This window comes from Podarcis erhardii (assembly GCF_964252035.2).
Source record: "Podarcis erhardii genome assembly, chromosome: 3".
Classification (NCBI taxonomy): Eukaryota; Metazoa; Chordata; class Lepidosauria; order Squamata; family Lacertidae; genus Podarcis; species Podarcis erhardii.
Genome location: NC_138507.1, coordinates 59263268 through 59282127, shown reverse-complemented (window position 1 = coordinate 59282127; position 18860 = coordinate 59263268). Strand labels below are relative to the sequence as shown.

The 18860-nt window shown below is 40.3% G+C and overlaps 1 protein-coding gene across 2 annotated transcripts in view; it reads left to right on the top strand.

Moving 5' to 3' along the window:
• Positions 1–1494: 1494 nt before the first annotated feature.
• The window catches only part of ARHGAP18 (Rho GTPase activating protein 18), a 68873-nt gene continuing 51507 nt past the window's right edge, over positions 1495–18860 (top strand). For both annotated transcript variants that reach the window (XM_081856189.1, XM_081856188.1), the window contains exon 1: positions 1495–1949. In XM_081856189.1, coding sequence (XP_081712315.1) covers positions 1906–1949 — 44 coding nt within the window. In that variant the 5' untranslated portion in view covers positions 1495–1905. The remainder of the gene's footprint in view (positions 1950–18860) is intronic.

Here is an 18860-nt window from a genome sequence, read left to right as displayed (position 1 = left end):
TACTTTTCTGATTAAGAGCCTGTATAATTATTACCCATCTGGTCAGGTAATGACTAAGACTTTAATCTCTCTCTCTCTCTCTCCCTCCCTTTCTTTTTGTTAGTTAATCACAGCTTTAGACAATGTGCACACTTGTCTCTCTGCACTATATATCTGTGTGGCAGAGGATAAAACCCTTAACAGTGGATAAGGAAGTGTGACAGTACAGGTAGAGCCTTTTTTTTTGGAGGCTCACCGTTTTGTGAATTATAGAATCTTTCCTTATGATATAGCCCTGAGCTGAATTTCACTGTTGAGCTTCCACTTCATTCGAAATCCACAGATTGGAGAAGAGCTATGTGAAAAGTGATTGACACATGTAGCAACCGATGCCATGTGCTTCTACTTGGGGCTCACAGATGCCTGCAAACTGGGTCAAGATAGCACCGTATGAACTGAATGCTGTCTATGTCAGGCGAAAGTATGTCACATGAACTTCAGCTGCTAAACACATAGCACTGTGCCTCGCAGGCACATGTGGAAGGTGCACCAGATGCACATCCATACCTTTAAACCAACACTGGGGCAGAAGGAATAAACACCAGGTAGCAGGGGTGCCAACCTGCACCACATAATCTATCACATGACATGGCACACGGAAACTATTTGAATGGCAACACCCATTAACTTTGACGGGCTCCAGACTCCTCAAATATTTCATGGCAAGGGCTGGGTTTAGGTTTGATGAGGCCCTAAGCTACTGAAGGTAACGGGGCCCTTTACAGTCATACCTCGGGATAAATACGCTTCAGAATAAGTATTTTCGGGTAGTGCTCCGTGACAACCCGTAAGTAATGGAGAACGTTACTTCCGGGTTTCTCCGCTCGCACATGTGCAGTCAAAATGACAGCACATGCATGCGCGGAAGCGGCGAAATGTGACCTGCGTACGCGCTCAGTCTTGTCTTACGTTCTGTTCAGGATGCGAATGGGGCTCTGGAACGGATCCCATTCGCGTCCCGAGGTACCACTGTATATGTCCAGCTGTCCTTTGTCAACAACAAATTGTTGCTGTTTTTTGTGTACCACTGTATATAGAAATGAGCAAACCAGTGATATTTTAGGGAGCAGGCTAGTAGGCAGGGCCAATTACTTACATCATAGGAGCCTACACAACACAAAACACTGTTGCTGTATGTAGGTTTTGTTTGTTTTTTTATCTTATATTTTGGAAATGTACATCCAGGTCTTTCCCCCTTTATATTTTTTGGGGGGCCCCCAAGAGAGTGGGGCCCTAAGCTATAGCTTCGACCCCTAGGAGTTGGCTCCTATGGCAGGAAGCACCACCTGTTGAATTTCAGCCCGCCACACGGGTGACAGGCACACTCCGCCAGAAACAGTGGCGCGCTTTGCGATAGGTTGCCTGAAATCACTCCAGGGAGGTGATTAGATGACAGCTGGCGCGACCCGCAATCTCTTCCTATCGCTGCTCGGCGCGCGCTTAAGCTCTGGGGCGGCGAGAGCGACTCCTTGGTAGCAGCAGCAGGAGGAGGACGTGGAGGAGGGAAGAAGCCACAGCTCGCCCAAGAGGCAGCCTGTTGCCCACATAGCTGTGCGCCTGCCCGCTCCTCCCTCTGCCCGTCGCCTCCCGTGAACAGCAAGCAGCAGCAGCAGCAGCAGCAGCAGCATAGGCAGGAGGGAGGGCGACAGACGGCGCCCACCCTCATGCCGAGCAGGCGGAAGCCTCAGCTGAGGAAAGTCGCCCCAGGGACACGAGGAGCAGCGCGTACAAAGAAGGCAAGGGAAGAAGTGGCCCCGGCGGGTTTGGAGACATCCTTCCCTCAGGAAAGCGCAGCCGGAGACCACCACCTCCCGCCCTTTCCTGCTCGTCTCGGACTCGGTCTCTGAGAAGGTGGACCTCGCCAAGATGGTTACTGTGGTGACCAAGCTGGTGCACTACCTGCACCTCAGGTAAGGCGGCCGGCACCTGCTCGCGCGCGCGCTCCGCGCCGGCTCCTCCAACCAGAAGCCTCGCAGCCTCGGAGGCGGGAGACTCTCCGCGCTTCCCTCTCGCGCGCGCCCATTCGGAGCGCTCCGTAGAGTGGGCGCACGCACCGCGCTCCAGCAATCTCACACACGAAGAGCTTTCAGGCTCTTCACACACAACTCCTCTTTTACAAAAATCCACAAATATAGTTATTACACTTTCTCTATACACTCCCCAACCCCATCGCCCCAATTCACATTCTTTCTCTCAGGCATTGGGCACCTTGAAAGCCCATTCTTTCCCTCAAAGAATTATGGGCACTGTAGTTTACCCCTCTCAGATTCACGATGCCCAAACGGCTGAATTCTTTGAAGGAAATATTTGTGCTTCTCATGTGTTTAGTGTGTACTCAGTCTCAGTATATTGTTTCTTTAACACTTAAATGCATAATAATAATAATTTATACTAATTTAATAATAATAGTAATTTATTATTTATACCCTGCCCATCTGGCTGGGTTTCCCCAGTCTGGGTGGCTCACAACAGGATATTAATAATAAAAAAGAGATAAAACATCAAACATTAAAAACTTCCTGAAATAGGGCTGCCTTCAAATGTCTTCTAAAAGTCAGAGAGTTGTTTATTTCCTTGACATCTAAATGCACTCCCCTCCTAGCGATTCACCCAACACACTTGCAACACACCCACCCTTCCCTCTTTTAGGGATATGCCCATTGACACTATCAGGCAAGTCTCTCGACATCAGGCTAAATTGTCAGTTCCATCCCAAACTGGGCATGCCTTTGGGGAATGGGGGTCAAGACTGCTGGCCCTTGGGAAGGGACAGAGGAAACACAAAACAAAAGCAAGCTGAGAGTGCCTGTGGGGTTGGGTAGCTGAAAAGATAACGGATCGGGACCCCTTTCCCTGTGCAAAAAAATTCTGGATTAAATTCAAACCACTTCTTGCATATTCACACAAACCACTCCTTGGAGAAAACATACAGATACCAAACTATACACTCTTAGTATTCACCTGCGGTAGATCCTCTGGGGAGCAATAGTTTTTAAAATGCCTTGTGAGTCCATTCTAGGGTGACAGCTGCTCTTAAATGGGAGAACTGATATTTTGTATTGATTTTGTTTTATAAATATCACTTGTAATGAGGAAGAGTGCAATAACTTTATTAGTGGAAGTTACAATATGTTTACATAACACAATTTATATGTTTTCATATAAATGTAATTGTTGCAGGTGGTCCTAGTCTAGAACCATTAAATGAGGATATCTTCACATAGACTCATGGGAGTGAGGTAGATTCTACACTAGCAAACTATCTTGGCACATATTTTATTTATTATTTTAAACTTTTTTCATCCTGATTTCTAGAAAATGTTTTCAGTGTAATCCTCCCTCCACTCTGTTCATTTTGATGTTTCAAGCCTGTTTGCTTTTCTCTTAATCAAATAATAATAATAATACTTGGGGGTATGTTAGTGGAAATTGATTTTCCTGGAACACAAACGATCGTAATATGCATATCCTTAGAGAGGACCCATTTCAGCCTTTAAGCATTGATATATGCACAACTGTTTGCTAATGCATGAAGTGGTAGCTCTGATTTCTTTACAAGTAAATGCTTACAAGGCAGTGGTTAACATAGCATGCATTCTGTAAGCAAAAAATGTGTTTCTGAGTGACGATGGAACTCTGTTATCTCTCCAACTGTACATATGCATATGTTCCCAAATGCATATGATAGACAGCAAGGTAGATTGATTCTGGGCTATTCATATTATTATCCCTTACTTACTCCGATTATGGTTTAAGTCAGTAAAATAGGAACTCAGCAGTACCTGAAGTTTTTCTGTGCCATGCGCAAATCAGGCTTGTTTTCTGGTAGTGTGCTTTGGAGGAAAATTTTGCAGTATGCATATCAACTGTTGTTAAAAGATATGTTTTTCAAACTTGACTAGTGATGAGAGTACCTTGAATATTGCTGGAATCTAAAGACCATAACTAGCAGGATTTTTTTTTTTACATATACAGTCTCCACTGTCTCTGAGGCAGTATGCCTCTGTATATCAGTTGTTGGGAATGACAGTTGGGAAGGGTGCTTTTGCACTAAGATTCTGCATGGGGTTTTCCAATTGGCATCAGATTGGCCAATGTAAGAACAGAATGCTAGACTAGATGGACCAGCATAGCTCTTATGTTCTCATTGGAAGACTCCCTTACCATGTTATAAACTGCTCTGGAAAGTCTCCTTAGGTTCAAGCATGACTTGCCACGTAACATGGGTAGCTACTGTTGGAGAACTAAAGTTTACAGCCCTACTGAACGTTCAGAATCAGTTGTTTGGATACTTGCTTTTCTGTATTCCAAATTTCTTTATGATTTGGAAGTGTCCTAGCAAATAATAGATACCTCAATGAGTCAGTCTGTGAGGGCCAGGTGTCTTTCCATGTTTGCTAAGCTAGAAGTGCTTGAATTATCACTTAAAAAAAAGGATTATTCTTGAACTGTAGTATGCACGGTATGTTTGTTGTAAATATATGCCTTAAAAATCCTTCCTCTCCCATACTTTGCTAAATGCATAGATTTGCAAAAGACTGCATCTCATTTTATATTTGTTAAAAGGATTATCTTATACATTTTAAACTTACTTTAATGACATGGTTATATATTGAATCATTTGCAATGAAGAAATAAGGATGGAGAAATTTTGCCCAGAGCATACTCATGGCTGCTACATATGGAATGCAGGAGGAACTTCTCTGTGCTGAGATAGTTTTGCTTGGGTTCATATTATATTCATAATATTGAGAATGTGTAAAAAATACTGATTGATAAATACCTGAGTCATTAATCACTCTCAGTTACTTAATTAGGCAAGCTTTGGCTATCCTGGCATAATCAAAGACACTCGATTGATTACACTCAGAATGTAAGGTCTTTGTAAGCTGAGTCTTGAACACGGTTACTGAACTGAATCAGCCACACTTCAAAAAGGGAAAAAGCTGGCAGGGAATTCGGGTCTAGACACTGATATACCTAAACGGGGAAGACAAGTCTGATTTAATTAAACATTATGGTGGAGGCGGCCTATGCAAATGTATTATGTTACTGTGGATTAACTTTTTTTGTGAGGCTAAAATTTGTCCCTTGCCCAGATTTTATGCAGTGCAGTGCCTATTTACTGTTATGCATCTGTGCTTGTTGACTTTAATTATTTATCCTCTTCTATTTACTGTTGTTATGACCTACAGTTAAGCAATAAATTACTATGATGGTGCTTGCTTATCTGAAATCATTATGAGCTGACCTGGTAGTTAGAGAATCAGCAGTACCGATGGGAAATAAAAAACAAGAGTAGAACACAATATTTATGTTTTTTTTTTATTTTTATAAATATTTATTAAGGTTTTTAAATATAAATGCACACATAATAAACGATCTTACTTCTTTTACAACAATTTCAACACTTCTTTGGACTCCCTCACGTCTCCCGCTCCCATTTACATCGTTAAATTTTTTTTCAAACAAATTATCAACTTGTTTACAATCTCATGTCCACTCATTCAAATATAATCTAGCACTTCTTCCAAAAAATTTTTATATTTTCTTTAGTCTCACTTATCATCCAATTTAAATCTAGTTTAGTGGTGGCCAGTTTTTTATAATCTAGCATCCTTCTTAACATTCAACCAAATTACAATGTTTTTGTAGGTACATCTTAAATTTCTCCCAGTCTTCCTCCATCTTCTCTTCTCCCAGATCACGGATTCTGCCGGTCATCTCGGCCAGTTGCATATAGTCCATCAGCTGCATCTGCCACTCTTCCAGTGTGGGTAGATCTTGAGTTTTCCAGTTTTTTGCAATGAGAATCCTTGCTGCCGTTGTTGCATACATAAAAAATGTTCGATCCTTCTTTAACACCTTCTGGCCGACAATACCCAGAAGGAAGGCCTCTGGTTTCTTTGTGAAGGTATACTTAAATACCTTTTTCAGCTCATTATATATCATTTCCCAGAAGGCCTTCACCTTAGGGCATGTCCACCAGAGGTGAAAGAATGTTCCTTCATTTTCTCTGCATTTCCAACATTTATTATCAGACGAATGGTATATTTTGGCAAGTTTAACTGGGGTCATGTACCATCTATATATCATTTTCATTACATTTTCCTTCAGAGCATTACATGTGGTGAAGTTCAGCCCAGTGGTCCACAACCTTTCCCAGTCCTCAAACATAATGTTATGCCCAATGTCCTGTGCCCATTTTATCATAGCCGATTTAACCATTTCGTCTTGTGTATTCCATTTTAGCAGCAAGTTATACATTCTAGATAGTACCTTGGTCTTTGGTTCTAACAATTCTGTTTCTAACTTCGATTTCTCCACCTGGAACCCTAACTTTTTGTCATTTTTAAAAACTTCTTTAATCTGAGCATAATGTAACCAGTCTCGCACCTTATCCTTCATTTTCTCCAAACTCTGCAATTTCCAATTGTCTCCATCTTTTTCTAATATTTCCCAATATTTTGGCCATTTGGCCTCCATATTGGGTCTTTTTCGGGCCTTAGCCTCCAGAGGTGAAAGCCACCTTGGAGTTTTATTTTCCAATAAGTCTTTATATTTTGTCCAGACATTAAACACTGCTTTCCTGACAATATGGTTCTTAAAGGCCTTATTGATCTTAACTTTGTCATACCATAAGTATGCATGCCAACCAAAAGCATTGTTAAAACCTTCCAGGTCCAGTACGTCAGTGTCTTCGAGAAGTAGCCAATCTTTTAGCCAGCAGAAAGCTGCGGCTTCATAGTACAACTTTAAGTCTGGCAGGGCAAAGCCCCCTCTTTCTTTCGCATCTGTTAATATCTTAAACTTAATTCTGGGCTTTTTGCCCTGCCAGACAAATTTAGATATATCTTTCTGCCACTTCCGGAAGCACTCCGTTTTATCCACAATCTGTAATGTTTGAAACAAAAACAACATTTTTGGCAATACATTCATCTTAATAGCAGCAATTCGGCCTAACAAAGAAAGCTTCAATTTTGTCCAACTATCCAAGTCTCTCTTAATTTCAGACCAACATTTTTCATAGTTGTCCTTGAATAGGCTCAGGTTTTTTGCTGTTATGTTTACCCCTAGGTACTTTACCTTTTTAACCATAGTTAATTCTGTTTCTCTCTGAAACCGTTCTGACTCTATGTCTGTCAATTTTTTTCCCAGCACCTTGGTTTTCTGTTTGTTTAATTTAAATCCCGCCACCCGACCAAAGTCCTGAATCAATTGTAATACTCTTTTCGTACTAGATTCTGGCTCCTGCAGGGTCAAAACTAGGTCATCTGCAAAAGCTTTAAGTTTGTATTGTTTCGCTCCGACCTGAATCCCTTCCACCAACCGGTCCCCTCTGATCATATTCAAGAGCACCTCCAGAACCGAGATAAATAACAAAGGGGAAATCGGGCAGCCTTGTCGTGTTCCTTTTTCAATTTTGAACTCTTCTGTAACCACATTGTTAACTATCAGTTTGGCCTTTTGTTCTGAATATATTGCATCAATCCCATTCTCAAACCCCCGTCCCACTCCCATTTCTTTCAAATTTCCCTTCATAAATTTCCAAGAAATGTTATCAAAGGCCTTCTCCGCATCTATAAAAATTAACACTGCTTTTGTATTTATGTCTGTTTGCAAAAGTTCCAAAATGTCAATAATGTTCCTAGTATTAGCAAACATATGTCTACCTGGGAGAAAGCCTGCCTGGTCTTTATGAATTACTTCATTAAGAACTCTTTTTAGTCTACTTGCCAAAATGTCTGCAAATATTTTGTAATCCACATTCAGAAGGGAAATGGGACGATAGTTTTTGAGTTGTGTCTTTTCAGTTTCAGATTTTGGTATCAATGTGATAAAAGCTTCCTTCCACGATTCCGGCGCCTTCTTCCCTTCCATAATTTCATTACAAACCTCCATCATTGGTTGGATCAGATAGTCTTTTAATATCTTGTAATACTTGGAAGTCAGGCCATCTGGCCCTGGAGATTTGCCCAGTTGCATGTTCTGAATGGCTTGTTCAATCTCTTGTTGTGTTATTTTGTTGTTCAGGATTAATCTGTTTTTTTGTGACAACTTTGTTAGTCCATTTCTTTCCAAAAATTGTTTAATCTCAGCCTCATCTTGCGGCCCTTGAGTGTATAATTTTTTGAAGTATCTCTGGAAGCACTTTCTAATTTCCATGGGGTTCTGAATGTTTCTTCCTTCAATTTCTAGGTTTGTAACTGTATTTAATTTCTGTCTCTTCTTCAACTGCCAAGCAAGCAGTTTCCCACATTTATTCGCCGATTCAAAAGTTTTTTGTTTCATTAATTTAATCTTCCATTCTATTTCTTGGTTTATCAGTTTGGAATATTGTGCTTGGTATAGTTTAATTTCTCTCAGAATCGGCTGTGACTTCGGATTTGATCTTAATTTCTTCTCCAATTCTTTAATTTTCTGCAAGATCTTATCTTTCCTTTCATTTTGTGTCCTTTTCTTTACGACGTTCTGTTGTATCAAGAACCCCCTCATCACAGCTTTGCTTGCGTCCCAGATAGTTCTTTTTTCCACCGTAGTGTTCATATTTATTTCGAAATAGTCCTTCAGAGTTTTTTGGGCCTTCTTAATAATCTCCTGGTCTCTAAACAAGCTATCGTTCATCTTCCATCTAAAGGAGCCGGTTGGCAAAAGTGTCATATCCATCTTCAGCGCGTTATGGTCGGAGCAGGTCTTTGGGCAGATTTCCACTTTTCTAACCTTGGGTGCCAGACCTCTAGTTATCCATATTTGGTCGATTCTTGTCCAAGTCAGCTGGGCTTCAGAGAAGAATGTTCCCTCTCTTCCCAGGGGGTTCTTAGTTCTCCAAATGTCAATCCAGTCCATATTGTCGGTCATTTCAAAAAAGGTCTTTGGTAGTCTGCCGTCTTTTGTAACATTTTGATTTTGTGACTTATCCATGTTAGTCGATACGACCCCATTCATGTCTCCCATCATAATGATGTTGTTGTAGTCCAGATAGTCCAGCATAATCTCACAATATTTATGTTTTTAATGCCTATTTGGCATAGAACTGGAAGGCATAATGTTTTTCCAAGGCTGAGCAGCAACGTTTAACAAACTTCAGACACTGATAGAATAGTTAAATATAGAGGCAAATCTTAATAATGGATGGGTGACAAGAAGGAAATCAATGCAACTAACAGGTAGCAAGTATATTCTTGCTACTCATTAGAGAGATATTCATGGTAAGAGATATTCATGGTAAGCATTTGGATATGCAAGGGAAATGGAAGAATACTTGAATTTTGTATTTCTAACATGATAAAACTTTCCTTTTGAATCGAGAGAGCAGTTGATCAGCATGATGATGTCATAGTCAGCTGAAAGAAGCCCAGTCTTGTGAGAGGAGGAAGATCACCATATGTGTGTGAACATAATGTTGAATGCCACCCCAATCTCAGAGTGGTGTGAGATTCCATGAGTTCCAGTGGTTTTACCTAGGGTTTGTGTTTCCTTTTGGAAATGAGGCACAACAGAGATTGTGGTGTCATTATGATATATGGTGTGTGTGTGTGTGTGTGTGTGTGTGTGTATACACACACACACAACCTGAGCTTACAATGGAGGGGTTCACAGTATTAATACCCCAAGAGGGTCTTGCTTCTCCCATAGCTGCAGCCTTGGATTCAAACAGGAATCAAACATTGTGCTCAGCCTGCTGCTAAATTTCATATAACTCCTCACTGTAACCTCTCTACTCTCTCTACATTATCAAAAATACATTATTCAACTAAATTATAATCAGAGTAGACCGAATGTGTTTTAGAATAGGACATCCAGTTCAGATTTCTTCTCTGCTTCATCTTTAGGGATGAATCCATTTTAGTTCTGTCCTCGATCATCTCCTTTCATTAGGTTAACTAGTTAATTAGTAAAAACAACAACAAAGAGCCTTGTGGTGCATTAAAGGCTAATGCATTTATTAAGGCACAAGCTTTCATGCATCTGATGAAGTGAACAGTAGTCTGTCAAAGCTTCTGCCATAATGAATGTATTAGTCTCCAGACTGACAACAATACTCTTTGCTGGTTTTTCTGCGGCAGACTAACATGGCTACCTTACTAGGAATAGTAGAAAACCATAGGTTATCAAAGATTTTAGGTTATCAAACATTCAGCTTGAAAGGCTTCTGAGGGCTGAGCCTGATGGTTCTGGATTTCTCCTTATGTGTCTCTTCTCAATTCCCTTCTAGAAACTGTGGCGACTCTGGGTGGCCGAGAAACAACTTTACTTAGTTGCAGCAAATTAAACTGATTCTTTTTTGCACTGATTAACTAACATACTAGATTTGGGCTGCTATAGTTTCTGAAATGGGTGTTCTAATACACTGCTTTAATTGTAAAAAAAGAAAAAGTCGTTTATATTTTGATTTGCGTTAAGCATACTTGTTCTGTTAACAAATTAATCATTTAGTTTCCAGAATTCCACTACTAATATTTCTACGCAAATTGGGTGTAAGTCAAAATATAAAAATAGTACACCAAAAGTATTTCCTTCTTTTTTTAGGAAAGCTTCCCTGTTGATAAAAACACTGTACATAATTAAAATATGTTTTACATATAATTAAATAAATTCACAGCCAATGTGAAATAATACTTTAGAACAACGAACAAAGGAGACAGAAATGGGTAGAACAGGCTCAAATGACTAATATGAGAAACACTGAACAAACAAAGCAAGACAAAGAATGGGCAGACCAATAAAAAACAAGACAGTATTCATAAGCAAAGCGGTCACTGATGTTACAAAAGATACTTGTATAGCACATTACATAAAGACGGTGTCAATAATAGCAGAGGGGTGGATTTTAAAGGCTGCAAACCTCTACACACAAATCTGTGAATATGGCTCATTGAAGTCAATGGGAAGCAGACTTGTGCAGCACTGGACTGCGATCTATAACTAAATCCACTTACCAGGAAGTAAATGTTACTGAATTCAGTATTTCTTATTACCCCTGTTGGTTGACATTATGTTGTGTTGTTTATTTTGTTTATTGTGTTAATAGTCTCATGGCTGTTAGCCACCCTGAAAGTGTATTAGTGAAGGGTGGGATACTCCACCCCCCCCCAGCTCTCTTATTACACTGATTCTGAGATAAACTGGAGAGTGGTGAGCCACATGTACCTATTCTCTCGTAGGGCAGCCTAGGTGCATAGAGCCCATATGAGCCTCCATTCTAAGTGGGAGCAGAGTTAAAGTCTCTTTGGAATGAACATCTGCAATGAATGATATTTTTAAGACTATTTAATTGATACTTGTATTTTCCATTTATAACTCTCATAAAACATACTATATACCGTGTTTTTCCATGTATAAGACGCCCCCTATTTTTGGTGACTCCAAATTAAGAAAACACTCCTCAGCACTACCTGTGTATAAGACGAGCCCCAATTTCAAACCTAATTTTTTGGTAAAAAACCCTAGTCTTATACACGGAAAAATACAGTATATCACAGACCAAATAACACCCACAGGTGGCATAACCCACTTTTGGGTGCCATTGATTTAATTAATTAATGGATTATTAAGTATATCCCCCCCCCCACTGACTAGCTCAGGGCTGAACCACTCAAGGGAGCTAACAAAGTTAGAAATTTAAAATATTTCTTTCTCTTCCACACCAGCACATCAATTAAAAAACTTACAAATGAGTGGCAAATAAAATATTTTAAAAATAATTGGAGAACCTGCAAAATGAAACTTCAGTGAGAAAATTAAGGACACACTTACATTTCTCTTACTAAAACCAAAGGGCTGTTTTGTTCTAGTTGGAATGGTTTTACTTGTTTTTATAATTGCAACTATTTTATTGGTTTGTATATTATGTTATTGCAACCTGCCCTGGGAACTTGTGGTGAAGGATGGCCAAGTGCTTATCTTTGGATTGTCCAAGTATGCATTTATTTAAAAAATTGAAAATTCCTGAACTTTATGTTATACATGATGATTTTTTAAAGGACGCCAGATAGATAGATGTAACTTGGTTTCTTATCTATTGAGTATGTAGAGCAAATATTACAAATGATTATAACACAAATGATGAATCACTGCTTAGCAACCAGAGCAAACATCCCCCTCCCCTTTCTGACCACATTTAATTGTTGGTTTGACTAACAGAGCAGACCATTATGCTCTGGTTATCAAATCTGTCCTACCATTGTTGGAAAAGAATTAGGTTTTAGATCACAGGACATCTTGTCTACATTAACATTTCTTTCATTTGCATCCAAATTCAAGAGATGTTTACTATGGTAATAGCAAATTCACTGAAATTTAGATAACACAAAACTCACCAGAATCAGAAAAAACTCTCATATTCAAATTTAAAGGAGGTCTGTGGACTTCAGATAAGTGTTCAAACAGTGTTAAATTTTGATTAGATATATGGTGCCTAAACTAAACAAACAAACAAAAAAAAATACAAATATATTTATAATCTCTTCAAAACAGATCAGACTATACAGCATAGAAAAGACTGCCTTTCCCTGTGTGGCTTATGAAAACAAATTGAAATTTACATGTTTGCAATATGTGCATATATATAACGCTCATTTTCTAAAATAGTAAGCACTTCCCTTTTAAATAAATAAAGATTCATAATGAATAGTAATTAATACTGATTGTATCAATAGTTTACAAGTAATATTTCTAATCCCCTAGCCATTCTGATTTGGAATTCCACAGGCACTCCAGACTGCCTCACAAAGCAAGGCATGACTTGATCAGCAGAAAAGAGCTCTATGATATATCCCAAACAAGCATGCTCATTTGTTGTAGCATGAGATTTCAGATGCATGGGCATTCTTCACCAGAGACACAAGAGGGCACTAGCTTAAGCAGAAGGCCCAAGTTCAACCCTTGGTATCTCTTGATAGGACCTATCTGAAATCCTCTAGAGCCGCTTCCATCCAGTGGACAATACTGTATAAAGCTAGATAGAACAAGGTGACATCCACACCATACATTTAAAACACATGGCTCTCCCCCAAATAATCCGGGGAGCTGTAGTTTACTCCCACAAAGCTACTATTCCCAGCACTCTTAACAAATGTTCTGGCTAATATGACTGGTGTTTCTGTTGGAGTGCTGGCTAATTTGTGAACATGAGAATGGTTCAGGCCATTGACACAATAATCCCTTGTGTCCTCTCCCACTTTGTATATATCCCACTTGGTACCTTTGTGTACACCAGAGCTCAGGGCAATGAAACAAGCTGAGAGACAGCTTCAACGCAAGTGGAGGAAAGCTACAGACTAATACAGTTGAACACAATTGAATACAATTGGTCACTATCAAGACTACTCAGTGGCAGTGAAAGTGACAACCAATGCATACTTTGCTTCCTCCATTGCATCTTCATGGTGCCCTCTGGCAGAGCTTTTTCAGGTAGTATGGGGCCTTTTATAGAGTGGGCCGAAGGAGGTGGTAGAACCAGTGGTGGCTTGCTGTGGCTCATTTGCAAAGTGTTTTGGGGATAAAATTGCTTGTATCTGCCAGGATCTTGACTGCTGTTATAGCAGATGAATCTCTAGAGGTGTCCAGAACACTGTCTGGTTTTGTTATGTGGGATGAGTTTAAATTTGTAAGGCTCAAGGATGTGGACAAGGTGCTTGGTTCAGTCCGGGTCCCATGACTTGTGCCCATGTCTCTTGCCAATCATAGTTGAGAAAAACTAGTGGGGAGGGGACAGCCAGCTGCAAGAGGGGTTGGTCTCTGTCTGCTGAAAGGAAACAGTGATAAGTACAGTATGGCCATTCCTTAAGAAACCCTACCTGGATTTGGTCAGTAATTTGGTCAGTACAGTGGTACCTCTGGGTATGAACTTAATTCGTTCTGGAGGTCCGTTCTCAACTCGAAACCGTTCTTAACCTGAGGTGTGCTTTTGCTAATGGGGCCTCCCGCTGCGCGCATGCCTCCGGCATGTGATTTCCACTCGCATCCTAGGGCAACGTTCGCAACCAGGAGTGCCTACTTCTGGGCTAGCGGAGCTTGTAACCTGAAGCATTCGCAAGGAGGACGGTTCGTAACCAGAGTTATTACTGTAATGTTAATCTCCCCTTCTTGGGCAAGGTTCTTGAGTAAGTAGTTGCATGCCAGATACAGGCTATCTTGGATTAAACTAATTTTCTAGATCCATTTTCATTGGGGTTTAGGCCCGATTTTGTTTTGGAAACTTCTTTGGTTGCCTTTTCTGATGACCTTTGATGGGAGAGAGACAGAGGAATGGAGGCCCTCTGGCTTGGCCCCAGGACTGTGGGTGCCTGGGGCTGTACACACCGCTTGCAGGCACCTGACGTTTGTTTGTTTGTTTGTTTGTTTGTTTGTGTATTGTAAGTTGCTTTGTGTTGCCTTAGTAGCCCCCCAATAAATTTAATAAATAATAATAATATCCTGCCTGCCCAAAATGACCATTGCCATTACTCTCTGAATGCTTGCTGGAATAGGAATATCTTTCCTTGTTCCTCCTGAACAGATTAGCAGTATTTTGGTTTGGGGTTTGAGAGAGACGGAGTTGCAAAGAGAGAGAAAACCCTGCCCATTTCTCCTTTAAAAATTAGGCTGCCTCAGAAATCAAATTAAGTCATGAATCATGTAAAATATAGCAGGTGGTCAAAATGCCCACCTACCATCTGCCAGTATTAAGGTACAGGTGATACAGGACGAGAACTTCATTACTCTCTGAAATGGTTTGCTAACTGATACTCCGAGTCTTCTCTCATCTGAATTTAACAAACTCCTGAAAGTGCTTTTGCATTGCAGCAGCATTATATTTCAGCCAGCAGATGGCAAGCAACCAATTCAGTGCAACTGCAAACTCTTTCCACCTGGAAACATCTTAAAAGTATTCTAAAATTAGTTCTAGTAATTTGTTCCTCATTACATTTCTGGCTGGAATACAGGAATGGATATTTTTCAAAAGCTCTAGGATTTCTGAGTTACGATTATACGTTGTGAGTTTATCATATAGAGAGTCAGTGAGTGTCTGGAGGTGGTTGGAGGATGGATGACAGTTAATGGATTGAGGTTGAATCCCAACAAGTCAGAAAAACTGAGGGATAGGTGGTGAGCGGGGGTGGGATGGGGGGGGGGCTCCCTGGTCCTGAATGGGATAACTGTGCCCCTGAAGGACCAGGTGTACAGCCTTGGGGTCATTTAGGACTCACAGCTGTCCATGGAGGCACAGGTCAATTCTAGTGTCCAGTTTGTCTACCAGCTCCATTTGGTATGCTGGCGGAAACCCTACCTGCCTATGCACTGTCTCACCAGAGTAGCACATGCTCTGGTTATCTCCTGCTTGGAATACTGCAATGTGCTGTACATGGGACTACCTTTGAAGGTGACCCAGAAACTACAATTAATCCAGAATGCAGCGACATCAAAGACATGATGTCTTTGCTGGATAAAAGAATGGATAAAACTTAAAAACACAAAACTCCTGGACTTAGAAGGATTTGATAACAGATTTGGGTGGCATGCGCATCTATGGAAAGAAAAGAAAAAGGGTTACAAATCGTTTGAAAACCATATCTTCCGGAGATCGTTAATTGAAGTTTGGGACAGATATAAAAATATATTAGAAATGGGGGTCCCACATTGGTTATCCCCATTAGAGGTTATAGGTGTTAAAAAAACTAATATGAGGAGTGAATGGATTACTTATGGAGATTTGGTGGTGAAAGAAGGAGAGAAATGGAGACTGAAACCATATGAGCAAGTAAAAGAACATGTATATGATTGGTTGCACTATTATCAGATAAGTGATATGTTTAAAAAGGATGTGAAAGAAAAAGGATATAAAGAAAAAGACTCAAAATTTCAAACAGAAATTGTTAATAATGATTGTAAGATAATTTCAAAAATGTACAAAATTTTATTGGAATGGCACACGTTAGATGAGGAAGTAAAAGTGGTAATGATTCAATGGGCCAGAGATCTAGGGTATAATATAGATATGGAAGACTGGCAAAAAATATGGAATGGAAATTTGAGGTTTACAGCATGTACTACATTAAAAGAAAATGTCATGAAAATGGTATATAGATAGTATATGACACCAGCCAAATTAGCAAAAATGTACAAAACTTGTAACAAATGTTGGAAATGTAAAGAGAAAGAAGGTACATTTATGCATATGTGGTGGGAATGTAAGAAAGTAAAGGGGTTCTGGGAAATGATATATAACGAGTTAAAGAAAATGCTGAAATATAGCTTTGTTAAGAAACCAGAAACCTTCTTGCTGGGAATAACTAGAATGAACATAAATAAGAGGGACTGTGAACTCTTTCAGTACGCAACAACAGCAGCGAGAACATTGATGGCTCAAAAATGGAAACAAGAAGAAGTACCGACCGTGGAAGAATGGAGAACAAAATTAACAGACTATGCAGAACTGGATAAACTAACTGGAAAAATCAGATTCCAAAGGGACCATAAGTTTTTAGAGGACTGGGGGAAATTTAGAGAATATTTGAAAACTGTATGTGAGGAACATACAACGCTAGTGTGTTTTAAAGAAGCTTTGTGAAAAATTAAGGAATATTGCAAGAATGTACGGTAAATGAGGACAGAAATATTGTACTTAAAGGCAATATCAAAATTAAGGAATGTGAAGATAGAAATTTAACTACGAATGATTGTCAGAGAAGTTGAGGGAGGTCCAATAAGTTAAAATATGTGATGTGGAATTTTGTAAGATTGGAGATTTTATGGAAAAGTTTAATAAAAATTTATTTAAAAAAAGAAAAAAAGAATGCAGCTGCCAGATTGGTGACTGGGAACGGCAGCCAGAACCATATAACACTGGTCCTAAAACTCATTGGCTCCCTGTACATTTCCAAGCACAATTCAAAGTGTTGGTGTTGACCTTTAAAGCCCTTAACGGATTCAGCCCTGTATACCTGAAGGACTGTCTCTGTACTTATTGTTCAGCCTAGACACTGAGGTCTACAACTGAGGGCCTTCTGGCAGTTCCCTCATTGCGAATAGCAGGCAGTAGTGGGAAAGGTGGTAGCAACGGACAGTCCAGCTCTGAAAAATGAAGTGCCAGGTGAAGAATCCATTGCAGCAGTTGCCATCTTAATTTCTCAGAATGCCTCCGAACTAAATGTTGTGGCCAAAAAGCATTCTGGGAAAGTTATTATGGTTGTGGTTGCAGGTACCTCATCAGATGTTTCCTTTTAGAGTGCTGGTATGTAAAATCACTTACCTGTATTTGTTTTTGGTTTTAAATTAAAAAGGGAGACTGGCATCAGCATCAACAAGGCCTTTGGGGCCTCTGTGCCAGAGCCCAGCATTTGCTCCACCATGTGGGGTGCTGGTGGTGTTTCTGCCTCTCATTGTCACAGAGAAAGGGTTGTAGACATTGTGCTTCACTCATGATGAACAGATTGTAGGGGCTCCGTGTCAGCAGAATGAGAGCTGGCAGAGTGCTAGGCAAATACAGACTTGGCCCTACCTTTAGGCAAGATGAAGTAGACCATTAATGGGGGACAAATTGCCCATTGTCTAGTTTACTTCAGATATGAGTGAAAATTTTGAGAATACCAACTTTCAGCTTGACATAGAGGCATGTGGTGTGTGTGAGAGAGAAATTGGACACGCCTAAAATGGTTGCTGTCTGTACACTGTACAACTCTAGGCTTGTTGTTGTTGTTGTTTGGTGACATTTCATTGCAAATGGTTAGAGATCTTATGGATCCACAGCACATGCCAGAACTCAGAAAATTCATGCAGGGTCCACCCCCTTATACTTGATTTGGAAAGTGACTTAAATGACAGTGTTTGGAATTCTAGTCCACAGAGTGAGGGCTATTTTCCCCGTTGTTTAACAGGTTCCAGTTTGAAACTATAGGGGCAGAAACAAATGAGAACAAAGGATTGTAAGAAGAGTATTGGGTGTAGTGACCTATTTGGCAGAAGTGAATGGGTGTACTGTAGTAATAAAGAGGCATATAGATCAGCTCTAGTGGCAAAAACATAACAAGGAGTATAGCATAGAAAATATAAAGCGTTGATGCACTTAGAAGATGAATTCAAGGAGGATGAACTGATTTCAAGAGTATCCTCATAGAGCAGGACCAAATGCACTTGAAAAAGAGCTTTTCTTTCTTTATGGGGTGCTCTGTCAGACAAGGCGGACCTGCAAACCATCAGACACATTGAATTTATAAAAGAAAAAAAGGGCAGCGTGGCATATAAAACAGTTCAAAAAATCTATTTGTAAGCCTGTGATGTAAAGCAGCCTGTGGTCTCATTTGCATGTAATACTGAGTCAAACTATAGCTAGATGAGCAAGTGCATGCAATGATAAAATCATGGCTGGTTTGCTTCTCTCCCCACTCTTCCTGTAGTTGCCATGCTACTGAGAGCTAAGCCACAGTATAGCACAGCAGTATGTCTGAACCCAAGTTTTTGATTTATCTCCCCCAAACAAACCACAAGCAATAAGCAATAAATATTGGTTGCTCTTTTTCAGGTTATGGCAGAGGCAGTGCAAAGCAGTCTGTTGCATATTGGGATACTGTATTTACATTCAACTGTCATACAATCTAGCACTGTTCCTGGATCAAGGTTAATCCAGTATACCTGAAGGAGCGTCTCCACCCCCATCGTTCTGCCCGGACGCTGAGGTCCAGCGCCGAGGGCCTTCTGGCGGTTCCCTCATTACGAGAAGCAAAGCTACAGGGAACCAGGCAGAGGGCCTTCTCGGTAGTGGCACCCGCCCTGTGGAACGCCCTCCCATCAGATGTCAAAGCGATAAATAACTACCTGACGTTCAGAAGACATCTTAAGGC